We start from the raw sequence: 21355 nt of genomic DNA, 5'->3' as shown, positions 1-21355 counted from the left end.
TGAGTTTCTTAATATTGGGCACAAAGAACTTCCTGCACACACATAAGAAAAAATCCAGATAATGAAAAAAGCAAAAACAGTCTGAGGGAAACTGCAGAGCGGGGTGATAATCCTCTGTGGGTTTGGTCTCTTTGAGCGACACCTTTCACATGCATTTACCGGTAAGCAGCCTCAAATAGACTGTCGGTCCGTACTGTGTTCGAGAGAGGCCGACAGGTTGTGTTGTTTTGTGCCACCAGGCGGCGCGTTCGAGGTGAAGCAGCACTCGTTCTTCACAGAGCTGGACTGGAACAGTTTGCTGAGACAGAAGGCAGAGTTCATCCCTCACCTGGAGTCGGAGGAGGACACCAGCTACTTTGATAGTAGGTTCCTCTGGAGTTATGTGCCTGTGAATACAGCAGCTACGCCAATAGTGGCTTTATGGGTGGCGCAGTCATTTTCCAACAGTGTCCCAGTCAGAAATGTAGTTTTTATGCAGGACTGACAGCTCAAATATTTAATATTTTTTCTCTCTCTCTCTCTCCCATGGCAGCCCGCTCAGATCGCTATCATCATATTAATACGTACGACGAGGATGACACCAACGACGACGAGCCCGTAGAGATCAGACAGTTCTCTTCCTGTTCTCCTCGCTTCAGCAAGGTTTGACTTTGTCTCTCTCCATTCGTCATTTAACTAGGATATCTGTGTAGTTACAAACTGAAGAGTAGTTAAATAGGGGTGGGAAATTAAAAAAGTATTGTACTTCTTCCCACTCCTTTTTCGAACAATGTGCGGTATTTTGTTATGTCTTAGCTCTTTATTTTATTTTACTTTATTAATTTCTCTTTTTCTTTCTTTTGTATGTACAAATAGTTACATACTTTTTTCATTACATTTTTCATTACATTTTTTTTCTATACATGTTCGAAAATAAAATTAATTAATTCATTCATTCATTCAACTCACTTTACATATATACTTATACACGTTATATATATTCATGTCATATACTATATATCACTTGAGATTATTTGACAGGATTATACGAGCAGATATATAGGAATGATGTTTATTGTTAAATAGTTATATATTGTTATGACAAGGAGAAATGTTCTGTAAATGACTGTACAGCGAGGCTGGTCTCACCTCCTGACTTCAGAACGTCTGACTGGGCTGCTGTAATTCACACCATCCCTCCTTGTTCCTTCTGTCTCCACTTTCTATTTTAAGCCCCTCAGAGGCCCTCGTACCTTTAATCTCGAGGCTTCGCTCTGCAGATGTGCGTTTAATGACCTATACTATCCTTTTCCTCCTCATCCACTCTTTTCGCTTGGCCAAATCTCTTTTTCCATTTTGATCAGTCCCTCGGTGTGCCACGCTGTTTTCCGTGTCACTTATGTCACTCTTCAGAAAATTGAAAGTGCCTCATTGAGGGGCTCAATTTCTATTATATCTGAGATGTATTAAAGTTTCAGTCGAGGGCTGTTGAGGTGAACAAAGACCTCTATGGAATACACACATGGTGAGATCTTCAGTGAACCCACACATGTATTTGATTCATTATAATTATTTTCTTCAAATATTTTTATTATTGTTAAACTAACATGTGTACAATTTATACAGTATATTCTTTCAGAAACAAACCCGCCCACTCCAACGCCAATAGATTTTTAATTTATTATTATTATTATTATTATTATTATTATTATTATTATTATTGAAGCCCTGAAAGTATCAGAAGAGGCCTCCAGATCTTCTCAAGCTTCATGCAGGACATGATGTTGTCGAGGCCTTGTGTGGGCGGGGCAGCTTCTTTCCATCACAGTAAGACTACGTGTCTCGCTACAAGAGAGGCAAAAGCCAGAGCAGATTCATTATAATTTATTAATGTGGAGTTGCAATGATTAGTTGAATTATCCATGAAAGAAAATTAAACCTTTTTTTAGTAAAAAACAAAAAAAAAGGCCAAAGAGGTTTCAGCTCCTCCAGGTCACAAAAGACATTATGCAGCTTTTTCACATATGCAGTAGTACTCTCCTAAAATCCACTTTGATGTGTAAAATCGGTGGATTTCAGGTTTACAATGTACTAATTCTTCAGTCTAATACGCCCTTAACTGTCCTCTGCACAGTTTAGCACCTCATATCCCTGTTCTTACTGCTGTCTTTGCTTTTTTTATTGTATCCTGCATTGCATTTATAGTACTAGCACAAAGTAATGTCTAGTGCTGCGTGATATGGAGGAAATCAAATATAACGATATTCTTGACCAATACTTTGAAAAACATTTACACAATGAGATTTTTAGTAGCAGTTATGTGGATATATTGATTTGTTGGGTGAAGGCAAACAATAGAACAGCCCCCCTATATTCCCCCAGAGCTGTTAGTAGCAGACCAGATGAAGACTGAAGATTTGACTGTGTCCCTCTGCAGGTGTACAGCAGCATGGAGCATCTGTCCCAGCTGGAGCAGAAAGCAACGACCTCGGTGTCCCGGCGGGAGCACAAGGGCCCACGGGAGGACAAGGTGACCAAGAGAGAGAGCCTGGGCAGCTTCAGCATGAGAGACAAGTGCTGGAGGACGGGATCCCCGGAGATGTGAGTGGTGGTTGTTATGGAATGAGGGTTTGTACAGGCATGTATGTAAATGAGGTCGGGGTGCTTCAGGTGGTTCCCTGAAGCCTTTTTTTCCCCGTCTTTCAGCAGCCGAGCTTTCACAGACGCCAGTGAGCCTCAATAACGTTGCATCCTGACACCAATTTTGACGCTTCTTTAAAAATAACTTTGTGCGAGAGTTCACACTCGTCAACGACAGGAACCGATCCCACCTCTGCAGAGTTTGGAGAGTAGGAAGGCAGAATCGGATGCCTGGTTTATATGAGTCACGGATATGTCTTAGATTTGTTGATAAATATGCAAATGTTGCTGCTTTTCTTACTCAAATCCAATCCCTCATTTTCCAATTAAGATACACAAAAGGATAATTACTGCAAATTAGTGAACACGTGGTTTAATGCGGCTGTATTTGTGCCAGCGAAAGTAAAGTTGTTACAGTATCTTACAGCTAGTCAACATGTTATATGATTTATATTGGATTGATAAAAAGACCGCTCATTACTTTGCGTGAAGACTTTTTGTTTTTTAGCCCTCTTTAATTAAAAGTGTACTCTCACCCCGGGATCTAGATTCATTAGACATAATTCTGCTCTGCTGCTTTGCTTGTTGTGCTTTGAGTCCAGGCAACACATCATTAACTGACACATTTCTGATTGAGAGCAGATCGCTTCTCACTACTACTTCCTAGAAATCCACCTCAATCTTCAAGAAGCGCTGGATTTCACTATCCTGACATTTGCATGTAAAATAAGTCAAGTTACACATTCTGCATCACTTTTTCATCACTTTTTATGTTACATATTGGATGAGTATACAGCTCATTACTGTCATTCATTTCTTTAATTAAAGGAGCTTGTACACTAATTAAAGTCACTTTTACATTCAGTGTTACTCACCAACATGCAGGGTGTGAGCTCTAATAATTGTTTTGAATGCATTGCAGAACATCTTGGCACGTTAGATTAGATGAGATTCAACTTTTTTGACATTGCACACAGAACAGATAATGACACGACGAAAGGCAGTTCAGGTGTCAAACTGCCTGTTCAATTCTTCCCGAGTTGATTACTGTAACTCCATCCTATATGGCTCATCAAACAACATCCTCGCTAAGCTTCCGTATGTTCAGAACTCTGCTGTCCGTATGCTCACCTCCACCCACCGTTCACCACATCACCTCTGTCCTCCACTGGCTCCCCATCAAATACCGGATTGATTTCCAAATATCACCTTCAAAACCCTCCCCACCCTTCTGACCTCCTCCAAGACCACATCCCTACCCATCCTCCTCCAACCATTCAGGACTAAGCTCCGGACCTGGGGTGATAGAAGCCCCTTCCTCCCAGCCATATCTTAAATGCCAACACACTTCCGTCCTTCAAGACAGCCCTCAAAACACACCTTTTCACTCTTTATTTGTTTTGTTCTGTTTTGTTTTGTTTTTGTTTGATTTAGTTGCTTTTGTGAAAGCATGCAGAGTGCAATAATAGATGCTCTTTACAGAATAAACAGCTGGAGGAATGATATAAATCAGGTGTCTACACTACAGATCCCATATGTACAGTAGAGACAGTGGACATATGAATACTCTACAGTTCAAAATGTGCACTAGTAGTAAGTGTTTTGAGTACAAGTGCGAGTATAGTGCAAGTGAGTGAGCCAGCAGCCAGTGTGGCAGAGATACAACTGTTCAGTAGTTGGGGGTAGGTGTGTGTCGGGTGGAGGGGGGCAGGAGAAGTCCAGCCACTGAGGATGATGTGGAGGCGGTGGTCCAGATGTGTGGTGTCACCTTGGTGCAGAGTTCAGCATGCTGATCACTGAGGGGAAGAAGCACAGGTGGCGGGGATGCAATCAGGCCTGATCTCCCTTTGTTGATCAGTGGGATAGTGTGACGACATCCGCAGGAAGACGAACAAGAGCCAATCATAATAAAAACTGCTCCATAGCGTTGCTCGAGGTCAAAAACTCCACAGGGTACATTATGTAAATAACCTTTTTAAGTCATTTAGCAACACTTGGGAGATGGAAATGTCCATCAGTCGTTCCATAACTTTGTTCCAGACTGATCCTATTATGCACAGACACTCATGATCCCCAGAGGATAAATCCTGCTGACCAGAGCATTGTGATGTTCAAACATGTCATTTTAAGTGAAATGACTTGACAGCTGTTGGATGGATTACGATGAAATTTGCTACAAACATTCATGTCCCCCTCAGGATGAAATCTATTAACATTGACCATCCCTTCATTTTTCATCTGGCACCATCATCAGGTCAAAATGTGTCTTAAAACTTTGATTCATAACGAATTGCTTTCCTATCAGCATTATCTGTAGCCTGTTTGGTGCTCAACAAAGGTTAGCATGCTAGCATTGCTACTGTGAGCATATTAGCATGCTGACATTAGCCTCGCTGAGCTGCTAGCATTGGCCTTGTTGGATGACGGATTCAGACACTTTGAATTATCTTATATGACTGTGTTTCCGTGTCCTTCCCTTGCAGGAAGCGCCTGTCCTGTTCAGAGTCCCTCTACATGGAGGGGGATGCGAGCCCTCCTCTTGGTGCTCGCCGACGCTTCTCAGCATTGATGGATACACATCGTTTTGCCTCGCCTCTCGACGGTGAGCCAGACTTCCTGTCCCGCCAGGCACCCCTCAAGGTCCGTGGAACCTCACTGGATGGGACCAGTGTCCCCTCGCCGAGCCTCCTGGAGCAGAGGAACAGTCTGAAGGAGCTCAACGGAGCAGGTGTGTTAGCGGGGGCAGACAGGGAAGCGATCCAAAATAAAGCAGACAGAGAAAGCAAATAAATAACTGTAACTTCCACCTGACTCTACATCCTCACAGACAAATCCCCGAGACATGGAGACACACCAGGAGTTACCACAGCCATCACCACATTATCCCCGGGTCCTGCAGCGGCCGCTCGCGACGTGATGACCCCTCTGTATGACCCTCTGGGGGCCCGGGCCACCAATGACCTGGTCCTCCGCAGGGCGCGCCATCAGCAGATGTCTGGTGATGGAGAGAAGCGCAACTCCAGAGCTGGGAACAAGGTCATCAAGTCAGCCTCTGCCACGGCCCTGTCTGTCATCATACCATCAGGTGAGCAAGACAAGGAAAGAGGAGAAGGAAATCCCTTTGGAAATATTGTATATTATCGTGGCACTCTAATACACTATGTTGTTTCACTCTAGTTGAGCAGCATGGCGGCTTCTCTCCGCTGGCCAGTCCCATGTCCCCCCACTCTTTCTCCTCCAACCCTTCATCCCGGGACTCTTCACCCAGCAGAGACTTCTTCCCGGCGGTCAGTGTGCTGCGCTCTCCCATCACCATCCACCGCTCTGGGAAGAAGTACGGCTTCACTCTCAGGGCCATCAGGGTCTACATCGGAGACAGTGATATCTACAGCGTGCATCACATTGTTTGGGTAAGAAACCCCTAGTAGTGTGTACTAGGCTTTCAAATCACCGTCTTTGATGCAAACATTGCATTCTGGATGTTTACATGTAATAGATTTTGCCCTGTGATGAGTTTGAGTGTCTTGTGTTACTGGGCAGCATGTGGAGGACGGCGGCCCCGCCCAGGAAGCCGGCCTGTGTGCCGGTGACCTCATCACCCATGTCAACGGGGAGCCTGTCCACGGTCTGGTTCACACTGAAGTGGTGGAGCTCATCCTCAAGGTAGGCAGCAGAAGGCTTATTTATTCCACTGCATACGGTATATTATCAATATTTCTGGGTAATGCCACTTAGTTGTCTATTTTTAAGTTGTCAGCTTCAAGGAAAAGCTATTCATGCACTCAGACAAAGTGCTTGCAGCGCCAATGTAACTCTGAAGTTGGTGACTCTTCAGTTATTCAAGATCCACATTAAATGTACTCTTCATTTTGTAGATCCCTGTAGTATTACAGGTCATCGTTTTGTAGGCTAGTGGATAATTATAGGGATCATTGTACAGAGAATAATAGGTAATATCGTTGATCTGTGTAGAGTGGAAACAAGGTGACGGTGACAACCACACCTTTTGAGAACACCTCTATTAAAGTTGGTCCAGCCCGCAAGGCCAGCTACAAGTGCAAGATGGCCCGACGGAACAAGAGGACCATGGGCAAGGACAGCCAGGACAGGTAAGAAGTAATACATTTATAATAATATAATAAAATATTGTATCCTTTGTTGGTTTGTACTACCTCTCTATCTTTATTTGTTTGATATCCATGGAGCAGTGGTTTTGAGCATTTTAGCTCTTTAATTACAATTAGTGTAAACTCTTTTCTGAGCATATCATAGTTATTTAGAATTCATTAGCCATTAGTGTCCATTTCTTTCAGTATATTAGTGAAATCTTTCTGGCAGTTATCAATGATGTTGCATGTAAACATTCAACACTTGAGACCAAATGTAAATGATCCTTTTCACAACTGGATTTGATTTTCCAATTTCATTTGGTTCGCTGTGATGGCATATCATCTTACTTTCTCTGCCTGTCTTTTCTTTTGTCTGCAGTAAGAAGCGTAACTCCCTGTTCCGTAAGATCACCAAGCAGTCCAATCTGCTGCACACCAGCCGCAGCCTGTCCTCTCTGAACCGCTCTCTGTCCTCCAGCGAGAGTCTTCCTGGCTCCCCAACTCACAGCCTGTCTGCCCGGTCCCCGACCCAGGGCTACCGCTCCACCCCTGAGCCCTCGTACCTGGGTAGGGCACTGGACATAATCAATGTCCTTACAGATGTTCAAAAACAACTAAGATCAATTCACATTAGAAATATGTGTTTCAGCCTGCACAGAAAATAAAATATTTAAAAAAAATTTAATTGGAATATGTGTCGAAAGGATCTTCCAAAGAACAGCGTATAAGAAAGAAAGTGAGCTTTTAAAGCCAGAAATTGGACTTGCCCTAATGAAGCCCAAATGTGATTGACTTCAAACGTGTGTCTGTTCCTCAGGGATTCTTTACATCTTAATTGATCTTTTTTCTGCTCTCCCTGTTCCTGTAGGTGCCTCCTCCCAGAGCAGCTCTCCAGCCTCCAGCACTCCAAACTCCCCCGCTCCCTCGCAGCACATGAGGCCCAGCTCCCTGCATGGCCTCTCCCCTAAACTCCACCGCCAGTATCGCTCTGCCCGGTGTAAGTCTGCCGGTAACATACCGCTGTCCCCGCTCGCCCACACGCCTTCCCCCACCCAGTCTTCACCTCCACCACTGCCTGGCCACACCGTGGGGAGCTCCAACACCACCCAGTCCTTTCCCGTCAAGCTCCATTCCTCGCCGCCGGTGGTCCGCCCAAGGCCCAAGAGCGCTGAACCCCCTCGATCGCCTCTTCTCAAACGGGTGCAGTCAGCAGAGAAGCTGGGCTCGCCTCTCACCCAGTCCAGTTCTACGGGAGGGCTGGGGGGTCCGCTGAGGAAGCACAGCCTGGAGGTGCAGCACTCTGAGTACCGCAAGGATGCCTTCCTCTGTGAGCTCGGGCTCCAGAGCCTGCTGGAGACAGATGGGGAAAATTTGCCACCTAATCCTCCACCGCTGCCCTCATCCTCTACAAGCCCAGAGACCGGAGTCCTGAAGCCTGTGAGGAGACTAGGGAGACAGGAGTCTCCACTTAGCAGGGAGACACTGCTGGCAGGGAGGGACAGGGAGGAGAGGGAACGAGGAAGGGAAAGGGAGAAAGAGAGAGAGACTGATACCGGGACAGTCCTGGAGAGATTGAGTCGGTTGTCCCAGTCGTCATTAACAAGAAAACCTCATAGTGAACTGTCCTTCAGCTCGCAGGCTGGCCAGAGCTCCAGACTGAGTGCAGAAACCACCAAAGCTACAACTTCTAGCATCCCTACCAAAACAACAGGAAGTCTAGCTGGTCAGAAGGGACCTGAAAAGATCTCCCAGAGTCCGACAGACTTAAATTCAAAACAGCAAAGCCACACAGCCAAAAGTGTGTTATCAAATGTTCAAGACCCCCAGGAGCAGCTATGGGGCAGAACTGAACCAAAGCAGGAAGGAGACAACAAGAGTAGACCTGGTCTATTTGGTGCTGCCTTCACTAAGAGCTCTGCTTCTACTCCGGATAAATCCATCAGCGTGACAGTGAAAGCTGGTCCTCTGAGCATGAGTAAAACCTTTAAACCATCAGGTATGGGGGACAGCCTGAGAAAGGCTGGAGCCGAGAGCAGTGACTCGAGGACTCCAGACTTTGGCTCCAAAAGCCCCAAACTCCCCTCTCGGGTTCTCGCTCCTGTGGTCCCCCCACATGGGCAACCGCTATCGCTGGGCAAGGTGAGGCAAGGACTTGGGCCTGTCAACTGCTACCGGGGAACCCTTGACTGGGACGACAAATGTCGCCTGGAGGTGGTGGAGGAGCATTCGCCTTCCCCCTCTCCCTCCCCGACTTCCGTCGCCCCCTCCCTCTGCGGACCTTCACTCTGTAAGTCGCGGCCTGTCTCCCCTGGCGACAAGACGAGCTTCGTCAGCCAGCTGACCACCGTGGCCAAAAACGTCCTTGGGCCAATCAAGCTCGGCTCCCAGGAGGGATCCAAAAGCAAAGAACAGCAGACTAAAACAGCGGAGGAGAGGCAGGGAGGCACAGCAGGAAAGTCTGACGCTCCAGCTGGAGGTCGAGTGGTTGCCGTGGCGCCCGTGGTGACCAAAAGTCCTGTTGGTTCACCGCTAGAGAGGGCTGCAACAGGTAGCAGCCAGTCAAAAATGTGACCGCATGGGGTCCCTCAATGGGACTTTAGTAAAAAAAAAAAAAAAATTAAAAAATATGCCTTTTTTTGGAAGTCAAGCACTTAAAAACCATGTACATTCCAGTTTCAGAGTATATAAAATGTTATTTATTGACTGAAATCATTGACTGATCCTAACTTAAAACCAGGAGTGGAATAATCTAATGTAAATGTGCATTATTGATTTTCTATTATAAAGTATTTAATAAGAAGACTCTTAATGTAATGTGGAACACTCTATCAGATGTATATGTGTGTGGGTCTATGTGAACGCATGTCATATGGTATGTACTGTATATGTATTATAGGTACCAGAAGGTCAAAAGTGCTTTACCGATCAAAACATGCTGAAAACTGTGAATACCAAATCCAGTCACTCTATTTTGTCTTTCAACCAGCCCTTTGTTCTTCTTACTGCTTAATAGTCAACGATGAACTGAGTCACAGTCAAATTGCAATACTTGCATCACAAACCTCAGTTTGGCTACAGGATGATTAAGCTCATTTCTTCTTCATCCAGCAGTTTACGGAGCTGCTGTGCACGGGTCGGACAAAGCCTAAGCAGGCACTCTGTCAGTGGATGTCATGTCTAGCTGTGTGTGTGTGTGTGTGTGTGTGTGTGTGTGTGTGTGTGTGTGTGTGTGTGTGTGTGTGTGTGTGTGTGTGTGTGTGTGTGTGTGTGTGTGTGTGTGTGTGTGTGTGTGTGTGTGTGTGGAGCCACCGTGGGTCTATTTCTGGTGGTTCTTGAAGGCTGCGTCCTCCTGCAGAAGAAAGTGTGTTTGACAGAGCTCAGGCTCAGCGCTTATCTCCCCTTCGCAGCAGGGCTGCCACAGCCCCTGTTTCTCCCTTTGACGACACACAAACACACACACGCTCACATCGCCACAGGAGGCAGCCGTGTCAGCGGCTGATTTTTTATGCATTTAAACCCGTGGGCCAGGAATTGGGATGCGAGTGTGTTGGCGAGTGAGAGAAGCGTGTGAGAATGTGTGCGTCCCTTTCATGGGGTGATTACACTCAGCACGGTTGACTCAGCAAGGGTCATGACAGAAAACCAAACTGGAAATAAACAGGCAGCAGTTAGGGCCCAGACGGTTACAGGCTTTGCTGGAGGCTCTTTGCGACTTTAATAACAAATCACACAGGCACAGTGGTGATAACGTTTGTGGATAGTCGTATTTAAAGAAGAATTGTAAGCACATATACAGTGAACCCATGTGTTGTTTTGAGCCAAACCGGGAGAAGCAGGCAGTCATGGATGTAGCATATCGTAATGTGTTTGTCAAAGGGCTCTCTAGTTGAGGTAGGGTTTGTGGATATGGGTATGGTACAGTATTTCACAATGAGCCTGTCGCTGTAAAAACAAAGTAATCTGCAGTATAATCAGAATGACTGTGTTAGGTTGCTAGGTAGTCGAGGTTGATTCATGTAAAGCTCACATTTTGCTGCGTGTAACATACTGATAAAGGTGATTGAGTGCTGCGAAGGATAAAATGTTCACAGGAAAGACAACCTCTGGCTGGGTTTATTCTCTGTCACTATCCCGTGTACATAAGAACTGCTGTCAGTCACTATACCAGTTCTAGCTGATTTACAGAAGAAATATAGGCGTTAAATTATTTAATCCATATATGCCACTTTCTAACAGTGATTTCATTCAAATGACTTTGATTCCTCTACAAATGTAAACTGATTAAACCTATAATAGCAACTTCACACAGGCAGAAGTTCAAAGACAGTAGTGAAGTAAGGTAGGCTCCTTCCTGTACATGTGTGCTGGGGACGTTGCTCATTGTTTTACATCAGCTGGTCACATTGTTTTGCTTTGTATCTATCTGAAAGACTTAAACAACGAGCTGGAATGGCTGAAAGCTATGCAGAGCTACAACGTGGGCAGTTGATTTTTGTTGTATTGGCAGATCTTTTTACATAACCAGTCATGAACATTTCTTAATGCATCTTTAATGCAATATAGATGCTGTTCACAATCTATCCTCCAATCTAACAATATTTGAGGGTGTACCAATGATTTAAATACATGTTAAAAAAAAGATTTGTTATCTTTTTTTTAACCCGGCATTGAACTCTACTGCCCTCGAGTGGTTGAAAACATCCACTGCTAAACATGTTTCCATAAAATGTCCATAGTCAGCCTAGTGAGAGTTTCTATAATGAAGCCAAGACCAGTAAAATACTGCTGAGTGGATGTTATTAGCCATAGGGTTACTGAATATGCATTTATGTTTCTGATGACAAAATATTTGCAGTAATTGTCAAATGAACACTTGAAACACAAATTGATTTCTTTTCTGTTGTGGTGTTCTTCACGTGACTGTTAATCATATCTTCTGGAGTAGGAATTTACATTTTTAATATAATATACTGTCTTATATATTCTACTGATAGGAAGGGGTTCTTTTATATCTTGATGTAATGAGTCATCAGGTCAGCTCTGATAACTTAAGAAAACTAACTGTAATGTAATCTTATACAGCCCCACTTTCAGGCCTTTTCCCAATCAATGGTGTCTATACTAGTGTTACATGTTTGAGAATTTCCTTTTTTCTTTTTGTGATTGACTGAGAGAGTAGTATAAATGCACTTTATTTTGAAAAAAAGGTGTAGTTTGTAGGTTACTTTGAAGAAAAGGAAAATATAGGCTACTGTATACAAATATGGATTCTACAAATGAACACACAAGTCCAAGTATAAAAACATTCCACATTTTTCTCTGTTCACTGAAAGTGTATTTATTTGTACCATGGGGCATTTTTGTTTGTGATAGATGTGATTCAATGCAGACACCTGAAGTGCAGTATGTGGAATAAAATTCTGAGATTTGTTCCGAAATGTGCAATCTCTTACTCTTTTGTAACTATAATCTGATATAACAAAAGTACAGTAATCCTTATATAATTGTATCACACTAGACACTTGTTTGGCTGTTTGTTAATTAAATTAATCATACAATTAAACAAAACAAAACAGATTTAGCAGATAAAAAGAACAATAAAGAACAAATAACGTAGTGACTGTACCTCATGAAAAATGAGAAATTAGGTAAACATAAACTCTTCACTTAAATCATACATATACAAATACACCAAGTAATATAGTCACTACCGTATGATCATGTTACATAAATCTAATGGTTAATATTAGCCAATAGTCCACTGCTTATGTACGATATTGTCCAATCAGCGTCCTCCCAGTGATTACTTCAACCAATGGCGTCGTACCAGGAAAGGACAACAGGAAGTAAATGTCCTCTGCTGTCAAAGGGAGACGCTAAAGCGGCGGCTGCTGGCTCCGGCGGGCAAAAACCACAATGTGCTGGATTATCTTCACCACACTGCATACCAACTACCTTTTGTGTTGAACGGGGTAACGCGTGTCCCACTGACCGCTGTGTTTTGTTGAAAAGTAATCAATATATTTGGTCAGACCGGCTTGAATACTCGGTGGCTACTCGGTTAGCGTCTTGAAATGCTAAACGTAGCTAGCTTTAGCGAGCTAGTACATTACATGTATCCGTGAAGAAGAAGACTGCAGTCGTGGATGGGGACAGATTAAAGCGCTGGAATGAGTCAAACCCCTACAAGGTATCGACCATCCTAACCGGCTTTTACACAGCAGGTACGTGGTTGTTATCTAGCGTGTATTTAATTTCGGGTGAATTTGCTGTGTTTAAAGGAGGTGTAACATTAACGTTTCGCTACGACGATCAATTGTCTATTAGGCTTAGGTGTTTTGTTAGAATAAAAAATAAATGTACGCACGAATACGTTGAATTAACTGTAAGGATGTTACAAAAGTATGCTGACCTATTTGCGGTAGTCGTAGTGAAACTACCAGGCAGTGACGTACATGTCCATGGTCACGTTAATTGCTTTAGGTGTTTCAGATCAGCAACGAGGATGACAGCCATTATAATCAGATGACTTTCACGGTCGCTGAAAAAGCCCGACATGCCGGTTGTCAAATGCTAATCACGTGAGGCTCGATTTTCTTTTTGTTCAGATAAATGTTGTAATCAATGTAATCAGCGACCATACACCGTGCTGCTGCTGTTCCCTGCTGTAACTAATCATCAGTTTCAGCGCATGGTGGAAAAGTCTCTGGTACTTTCCTTTGCATGTTGTGCATTGTGAAATCCGCAGACGAAGGCACATGACCTAAGTTCACACTGACAACGTTGCAAGTTATTTATATTTTTCAGGAACTGTAGATTTTGCATTTGGCTCACAGACTGGTTGTTGTACGGTTTTCCCACAGTATGAAACACTATTCATTTATAGCCTTGTGCGTGTAGTTTGAAAATATAATCTTGATTCACAGACTACTTACTAGCTTTGTATGGGGCTTTCAACTGGAGGTGCAAGTAACAGTTATTTACATGTAGATCATTCTGCCTCAGAGAGGTTTTGCCACAAAAAAAAAACTAACTGGGAGAAAGGAGAACCTCAGGAAGATAAACGTTGACAGACTTGTGTGTATGTGTTTATATATTATATTATATTATATTATATTATATATATATATATATATATATATATATATATATATATATATATATATATATTGTAAACAGATGTAGGAATGGTAAAATGACGATGTGGAGAAGACTAACTTTCAGTGTTGTTGTTAGGTTAAAAGGGAAATTATTGACACATTAAGTGTAAGTTAAAGAGTTGAAGGCAGAGTGGATAAAGTGAAAACAATAATTTACCTCCTTTTCTCTCCCCCGTCCCTTCTGTGTTGGAATGAGTAGCACCAGAGTTCAACTCTGAGGGCTCAGAGGCATGAACTCAATTTCCCCCAGCGCAGTACAGTACGTAGGGGGGGTGATGCAGGATGAGGTGGTGGAGAGCCGGAGGCAGCAGCCTCTGGAGCGGCAGGGCAGCTTTGGTCTCAGGCCACCGCAGACTCCAGATCCCAGTAGGGAGACGACTGGGGAGCCAGACGAGATGGACAAACTGAAAGCCAAACTGATGTCTGCCTGGAACAATGTCAAATATGGTATGTGCTTAGTCCTGAAGGGCATCTGTGGGTGCCTCTGCCCTGTTCTTTGTGATTGTGACTATGAAAAATATTATTGAAGCTTGTCAAGATTTGTATTTTATGCAAAAACACTGCAAAACCTGATAAATGTCTGACACAGCCTCATTCACCTCCCTCTATTGGTTTACTTCCATTTCCTCTGCTCGTTTTCTCCAGGTTGGACTGTTAAGTCTAAAACCTCCTTCAACAAGATATCTCCGGTCACTGTTCTGGGACACTCCTATCTGCTCAACAGTGAAGGTAAACTCTAAGTTCACATACGTATCTTACTATTTGAAGGTCAATGCCATTCTAATCAAAAGTGCATCTTTTGGGTTAGGGGTTAGCGAGGTAGCTTCAGGTTTAACTCTGCTCTGGAGCAGGTTATGTTCAAGATATGAGACCAACTCGTACAAAAGCACCGTCTACAGACCAATCAAAGTGCGCTGTGCTGATTGTGAGATACAATATACAGACAAAAAGCAGCACAGTTTTAATTGCCAAATGCAGAAAGAACAGCTAGCCAAAAAAATGCTGTGACTGTGTACGTTAATAGGCTTGTAATATCACTGTCCCATTTAGAGCACTATAGCTGTAACTATGATGAGCTGCATGTAAGATACCGTGGGTTTGTTGAACTCGCTCTGTAGTACGGGCCTCAGGTGTTGCAGGGATGTTTGTTTAAGAGAACTACGGGTCGTAAGCCATTTTTGCTGGGTTTAAAAACAAATCAGTTGACCATAAAAAAAAAATCTTTCCTCTTGCTGTAAACAGATCTTTCTCATGTAAGATAAATGAATGAACAGTTTGAATCAACCTACTGAGAGTTCTGTCTTTCTCTCCGTCTTGTCCTCCACTGCCTTCACCTGCTCTCAGATGAGGTGGAGCGGTTTCGTCTGGCTTTTGTGTCCAGGATCTGGCTGACCTACAGGAGGGAGTTCCCTCAGCTGGAGGGCTCCACCTGGACCACCGACTGTGGCTGGGGCTGCATGTTGCGCAGTGGGCAGATGTTGCTGGCACAGGGGCTCCTCGTCCATTTGATGCCCAGAGGTTTGTCTCCGTCAGTTTCACTTTTACCCACAGACAGATTTAAAGCTACATTTAAGGCTGGCCGGTCTTTCTTTCACTGAAACCGATCCCTTATCTCTTAATAATGTGTGTGTGTATGACGTTCCCTCTGCAGAAGTATGGATTCCTTTAAATTGACAGCACTCAAACGAATAAGTTGTCTCGAGACAACGAGGCTCTGACCTTTATTTTCTCTTTGTCTTATTCCTGTGTTCTTCTTCACACTTTTTATCTCTCCTGCACGTTTATTTGCTGAGTTTTGTCCATTACTGTTGCCCCTTTTTTAATTAATATTCTCTAAGTTTTACTTATGATTTATTTTTTTGTTCGTTTTTTGTCTGTCTCATGGCCGCTTGTGTTTATTTCTCTCTTCTGCTCTACGTTCTGCCCTTTATTAGAATTAATTTTTCATTGTCACCGTGCTGATTTAGTATCATTCAAAAGACATTCCCCGGATGGTTAGCCTGGCTGTACTTTGTTGCTAAGTGCAAGCCCTTTTTTGTACCCTGTAGATTGGACTTGGCCCGATGTTCAGCAGCTAACCGATGTGGACTTTGAGGTGTTCAGACCCCGTTCCCCAGCCCGGGCTGGAGGAGTCCCCATCCCCTCCTTTGGCTCTCCACGAGGATCCAACACCCCTGAAAGGTCCCTGACGAGTGATCAGGCAACCAAATGCAGCCAGAAGAAGAGACCCGAGTCTGTAAGGGACAAGCAGGCGGAGCCCATCCACCACAAACTGGTCACCTGGTTCGGGGATCAGCCCCCAGCACCTTTTGGGCTTCACCAGCTGGTGGAAATCGGCAAAAGTTCTGGGAAGAAGGCTGGTGACTGGTATGGCCCCTCTATAGTGGCGCACATATTACGGTAAAGGCTTTGAATGTTTTTTATTTTACAACCAAGCATTCACAACTTCCTGATATTAGGTATGTAGTTGACACACTTTGGCATTGATTGGAGTGGTGATTTGTATTTATTTTTTCAGGAAAGCGGTCGCCAAAACCTCAGTGCTCCACAACCTGGCTGTATATGTGGCTCAGGATTGTACAGGTGAGATTAACAGACTAGATATCTGATGAGTTAAATAAATACTCCTTGTGAGGGTGCAGGGCTTCTCATCATGTTTCTGCACTGCAGTGTACAAAGAGGATGTGGTGCATCTATGTGACCTGTCACTAAGCCAGACCCCCATTGATCCGTCCAGTCAAGCCTGGAAGTCTGTCATCATCCTGGTGCCTGTGCGGCTGGGAGGGGAGGCCCTCAACCCGTCATACATCGAATGTGTCAAGGTCTGAATATTCTGTTTTCATGCTTGATGTGATGCTTCCTAAAAAAAATGTGTTGCTGAACTTCTGTTATATCTCTTAACTCCTATTGAAAATCAGGTGTGTTCATTTTCAGAACATCCTAAAGCTGGATTGTTGTATCGGAATCATCGGAGGCAAACCGAAGCACTCGCTGTACTTCGTTGGCTTCCAAGGTGAGAGATTTTTTGTTTTTTTGCTTTCTTAAAGAATAAAAGGAAGGGATTAAAGAAGAATATCCTTATTCGAAAGAACGATATTTTTGGCAATATCTGCCTCAGGAAGCAACTGCAACGCTTTACATTTTCATGACACTGTCAACCAACACTTTCCAGAATACACTTCTTGCTAATCATTGATTTTTCCCTGAAGTAATGATTCTGAAAATCCTTAACAAGAAACCAGACAGAGGAAGTGAAAGTAGTCTTAGAAACCAAACCTTGTTCCAGATGGTAGCAACTGATGTTTTTTAAAGGAAACGGCATCGTATCGCACTTAGCATCACCACTCAACCATAGCAGATGCAGCTTGGGTCAGATCTAATAATACCTGATTGGCACTTCACAGGTGGTGATTTTATACTTTAATAGAGTATTTTCAGTTCAGTATTTTTCTCAGAGAGCTTTACGATCTGCACACCGTACAACGTCCTCTAGCCCGGGACCCTGCATCATATTTGAATTCCTGGTCTTGACTCCTGCTTCCTGTCTGTTAGACGAGCAGCTGCTGTATCTGGACCCTCACTACTCTCAGCCTGTGGTGGACGTCTCACAAGTCAACTTCTCACTGGAGGTCGGTCCCATCGTCTTCATCTCTGTTTACGTTTTTGTCGCCATTACCATGTGACTTTCACGCTCAGTCGTGTTTTGACTGTACAGATTGTTAAAGAGAACATGTTCTGTCATGACTGTAAATTGACTTTTATTGTATTATCTTCTCTCTCTAGTCATTCCACTGTAGCTCTCCCAAGAAGATGCCCTTCAACCGCATGGATCCCAGCTGTACCATCGGCTTCTATGCCAAGAACAAGAAGGACTTTGAGTCTCTATGTAGTGCTGTTAGTGTGGTGAGTTTTTACACCTTCCCGCTGCTATCTGACTCTTAATTTTATAGCATTTAATAAAACCAGAGAACAAAAAATAAAAGGACTGTCCTACTCTGTTAAAGGGTAGGTTCATAATGTTTAGATCGGAAATTAATTTAACATGCTACATTGCCTACAGATCTCAGGTCTGCTATAGATGGTTGCATGATACAATTTACAATATATTAGAGAGGTGTAGACATCAGCTGGGGGAAGCCGCGATTTAAATGTGTAGGCTGGAACCAATCCGCTTCCTGGAATCACCTGTTTGCTTATTCACTCAGCCAATCAGAGTGAGTCACCTGCATCCTGTAAGCTGCTCGGTGAAATTTACTTGAATGGTAATAATAATAACATTAACATTATTTAATTTATATAGCACAGTTTAAAATACAAACAATGAAATGATGGCGTGGCCAAAAGCAGTCAGAACAAGGAATACTGTTGGGAGGGTTTTTGCACATAACCTGCAGGAGTTAGCAAGGCTAGCAGGCTAACATCCACAAAGTTGTAAATTATATGCAGAATGAATCTCTTCTGCTTGTATTATTTTAGCATGAAGGTGTAAAACAAGAATAGAAACAAACAATACTCTGTCCTGAATCGAAGGTCAACTGTCATTGGGGAGCCTTGTAACTTTGTGAGTCAGAATGAAATCCGATTGAACTCCACAGCAAGTTCACTAGAGAGGTGGAAAGATCCACGAGCACCCACAGAGGGATTTAAAGGCCAAAATACTCAAATATGCAAACACAATATCACTGTGGCTCAGAGATCACCCTCTAATCATAAGATCGCCGGATTGGTTCCCGCTTCTTCCAGTCCTCTGAAGACTGTGCCATCAGTGTGTGAATGTGTGTTAGATGAGATCCAGTTCCTGATTAGATCCAGGCAGCTCCTTGCATGGCAGCCTCTGCCATCAGGGTATGAATGTGTGTGGATGGGTGAATGCTGACATGTAGTGTAAAGCACTTTGAGTGGTCCAAAAATTAGAAATGCTCGATTATAAACACAGGTCCATTTGTTACGTAAATATCTTCTTGCGCTTTTGGTTGAACATAAAACAACATAAAATGTACTCTGTTGACATGACACTCATTCACACAGTCTAGTGAGAGATAATCTATAGCCTTCTGTTTACTTGATGTTGATGTCCTCCCAGGCCCTGTCATCGTCGAAGGAGAAGTACCCCATCTTTACGTTCGTAGAGGGCCGGGGTCAGGATTATGGACTTGAAGGTCACAGCAGCAATAACAGTGGACCTGCAGCCCACATTCTGCCCCCCGGCAAACTGGGCAGGAGTAACCACAGAAGAAACAGTGATGAGTTTGTCTTCCTGTAAGGCTCTGAGGAAGGTGCTCTCTTAGCTCTCACCTGTAGGGGGCAGAAGAAACAAAGGCATCAAAGGTCCTTCAAAGGAAAGGGCTGTTGACTGGTGCAGCTGCCAGGTGGACACGACGCTCTTGTGCTTAGTCACCTTCACTGGTCAACGGAAATAAAAACTGTGGCTTCTGTCATCACCTTTTGTGTGGACGGTATTTTAAGCTAACGGGCATTAATTGGTGCTGTCTGGAGCATTATTTTACTGGGCAAAAGGCATGATTTCAAAATAATTGGGAATGTTTCAAGTACTTGAAGTATTCTTGATTCATGTAATCGGACACCTAAAAAGCCTCAAAGTTCAGCAAATATGAGTCAAATCTATTGCTTTAAAGTGCTGCGCTCATCGTGTGATGTGTGGTCTATGTGATATCTGATTAGCTCACTGGTCAGTCAGGTGGGACACTACCTGATATTGTTGTTGACTCGTGTGATACACCATCTGCTGACATCTCCTTTTTTGTTTTAATTCTTTCTTTCTTAATTTATTTAAGGGGTTCCTGGACGTGTTTTTGTGTGTTGAGCGAGTGTGGGGGTCTTGTTATTTGTTTGTCTTAAATAAGTGTTGTCATGTATTTAGAAGTCTGTCCTGTTGAGTTTCACAGAGGTTTCAAATTCTTCCAAGAGCATCTTAAAAACAGATGTAAATTAATTCTAGTGTTGCTGTCTGCCGATCTTCTGATCCTTAATTGATCACAAATAGGAAATACTCCCAGAAATCTGCTCTAGCTCTTTGTCTCTGTTTTTTAAACTGAAGTTCACTTTCTTGATTTAACTTGGCAAAGTTAAACGCTCAGTAAGACCGGTCCAAACTGACTGGTATGTGTTGCAGTGTCATATGTGTTTGTCCCTTTTCTACATGAAAGCTACTACTGCAAGTTGCACTACTACTGTTATTTGGTTTGTTGTCCTGATTAAACTTCAAACACTGGAATTCCATTTCACTTGTATCACGAACTCTGTAGATTAGCAGGTTTGCAGAGATGCACTCTGTTTTGTTCTTTTCCTGATCACTGCTGAAGCAGCACTGACTGTTTATTCTGAGACAAACTGCAAATGTTTGTCTTCAGATTGTAATTCCCTCATGTCTTTAACATCCGTTTGATTGGCCGTCCTGCTGTAAACCGTCTGCTACTGGAAACCAGTCTTCCACCATTTCAACTAACCTGTGATCTGGTTTCTTGTTTGTTCACTTCAGCCTCAACCAAGGAGGGGAAATTCACTGGTACTGTGATGATCGCCTGACATTTTGTCATCAATCACGGTGGCGAGGGAGTGTGATCGAAGAGCGTTGTAGTAAATAACGTTCAGGGCTTTAAAGGGACAGTTCACCCCAGAATCCAAAATACATTTATTATCTTGAGTTTTCAAATGTGTTTTTTCTTCTTTCTCCTTTTGGATCTTTGATCACCACAAGCTGACTGGCATCTAGTCCCTTTATATTGGAGAGAAGGCAGATCTCTCCGAAACAAGGCCACGCATTATTTATTTAACTTTTTTTGTACAAACACCTTTCTCATTGTATAGTTCTTTTTTAAGTTTTTGTTCTTCGAATTCCCCAGAAAGTGGATTGGCATGAAATAGTACTTTTATGGATAAATTCCAAAAGAAAAAGTACACCAAACTTAAAAGATTCTCATGGAATACAATTATGTTACGTTATGTTATGTGTGAGATCAAATCTGTGTGCAGATGTTGCTGTAGATTAGATACAGTTTATTTTGGATGTTTTAAAAGTCCATTGTAGTTTGCGGTTGCAATGCAATAATGTGTGAGTATATTATGTGTGACGTTTATCAGTACACTGAGATCGGAGCACATCTTCGGTAGACGTGATGTATTTATTTTTATTGTGAAAATCATCCTGTATATTTTTCGACATAACTACAACTTCTTACAACATCCCATATTTTATTTTTCATGACATTTTTTTCAACAGGCTACAACTATGTTATGCCATTGTATACAAGGACTAGGGCCGTTTTAAAGGAACATTTTTTTTTGTTTTGTTTTACTTTTCGGGCATACTATACTTTGGCTTTTTTAGGATTTTTTTCAATATACTAAAATATAACTTTTTTTTACTTGATAGACTTTTTTCGACATATAGTATAGTATTAACACTCTGCTCATTGTCCCCAATGTACCATAATTTAACAATCGAGT

At 43.0% G+C, this 21355-nt stretch overlaps 2 protein-coding genes across 7 annotated transcripts in view; both read left to right on the top strand.

The window, feature by feature from the left end:
- Positions 1 to 10518, top strand: part of mast1a (microtubule associated serine/threonine kinase 1a) — a 56784-nt gene extending 46266 nt beyond the window's left edge. For 3 of the 4 annotated variants that reach the window (XM_084005782.1, XM_084005780.1, XM_084005783.1), the window contains 11 exons: positions 240 to 362; positions 533 to 642; positions 2417 to 2580; positions 5103 to 5347; positions 5447 to 5704; positions 5797 to 6029; positions 6160 to 6282; positions 6592 to 6728; positions 7108 to 7295; positions 7597 to 9959; positions 10034 to 10518. In XM_084005782.1, the coding sequence (XP_083861908.1) occupies positions 240 to 362; positions 533 to 642; positions 2417 to 2580; positions 5103 to 5347; positions 5447 to 5704; positions 5797 to 6029; positions 6160 to 6282; positions 6592 to 6728; positions 7108 to 7295; positions 7597 to 9299 (3284 nt within the window). In that variant the 3' untranslated portion in view covers positions 9300 to 9959; positions 10034 to 10518. The remainder of the gene's footprint in view (positions 1 to 239; positions 363 to 532; positions 643 to 2416; positions 2581 to 5102; positions 5348 to 5446; positions 5705 to 5796; positions 6030 to 6159; positions 6283 to 6591; positions 6729 to 7107; positions 7296 to 7596; positions 9960 to 10033) is intronic. The other variant, XM_084005781.1, reaches the window with a different exon arrangement.
- Positions 10519 to 12584: 2066 nt separating this feature from the next.
- Positions 12585 to 20128, top strand: atg4da (autophagy related 4D, cysteine peptidase a). Of its 3 annotated transcripts, XM_084005421.1 has the most exons (12): positions 12585 to 12952; positions 13221 to 13309; positions 14088 to 14335; positions 14534 to 14617; positions 15233 to 15406; positions 15937 to 16288; positions 16407 to 16471; positions 16559 to 16710; positions 16823 to 16901; positions 17441 to 17517; positions 17672 to 17791; positions 18972 to 20128. In XM_084005421.1, exons 3-12 carry the CDS (start codon positions 14119 to 14121, stop codon positions 19149 to 19151), a joined length of 1500 nt encoding a protein of 499 aa, XP_083861547.1. In that variant the 5' UTR covers positions 12585 to 12952; positions 13221 to 13309; positions 14088 to 14118; the 3' UTR covers positions 19152 to 20128. The 3 variants fall into 3 exon arrangements, with proteins under 3 accessions (XP_083861547.1, XP_083861546.1, XP_083861548.1); XM_084005420.1 differs by lacking the exon at positions 13221 to 13309; XM_084005422.1 differs by lacking the exon at positions 13221 to 13309 and having other exon boundaries at positions 12594 to 12700.
- The last annotated feature ends 1227 nt before the right edge of the window (positions 20129 to 21355 follow it).

This window comes from Eutrigla gurnardus, assembly GCF_963514095.1.
Source record: "Eutrigla gurnardus genome assembly, chromosome: 3".
NCBI lineage: Eukaryota > Metazoa > Chordata > Actinopteri > Perciformes > Triglidae > Eutrigla > Eutrigla gurnardus.
The sequence above is the reverse complement of the archived record's forward strand: the minus strand, read 5'-3'. Positions and strand labels throughout refer to the sequence as shown.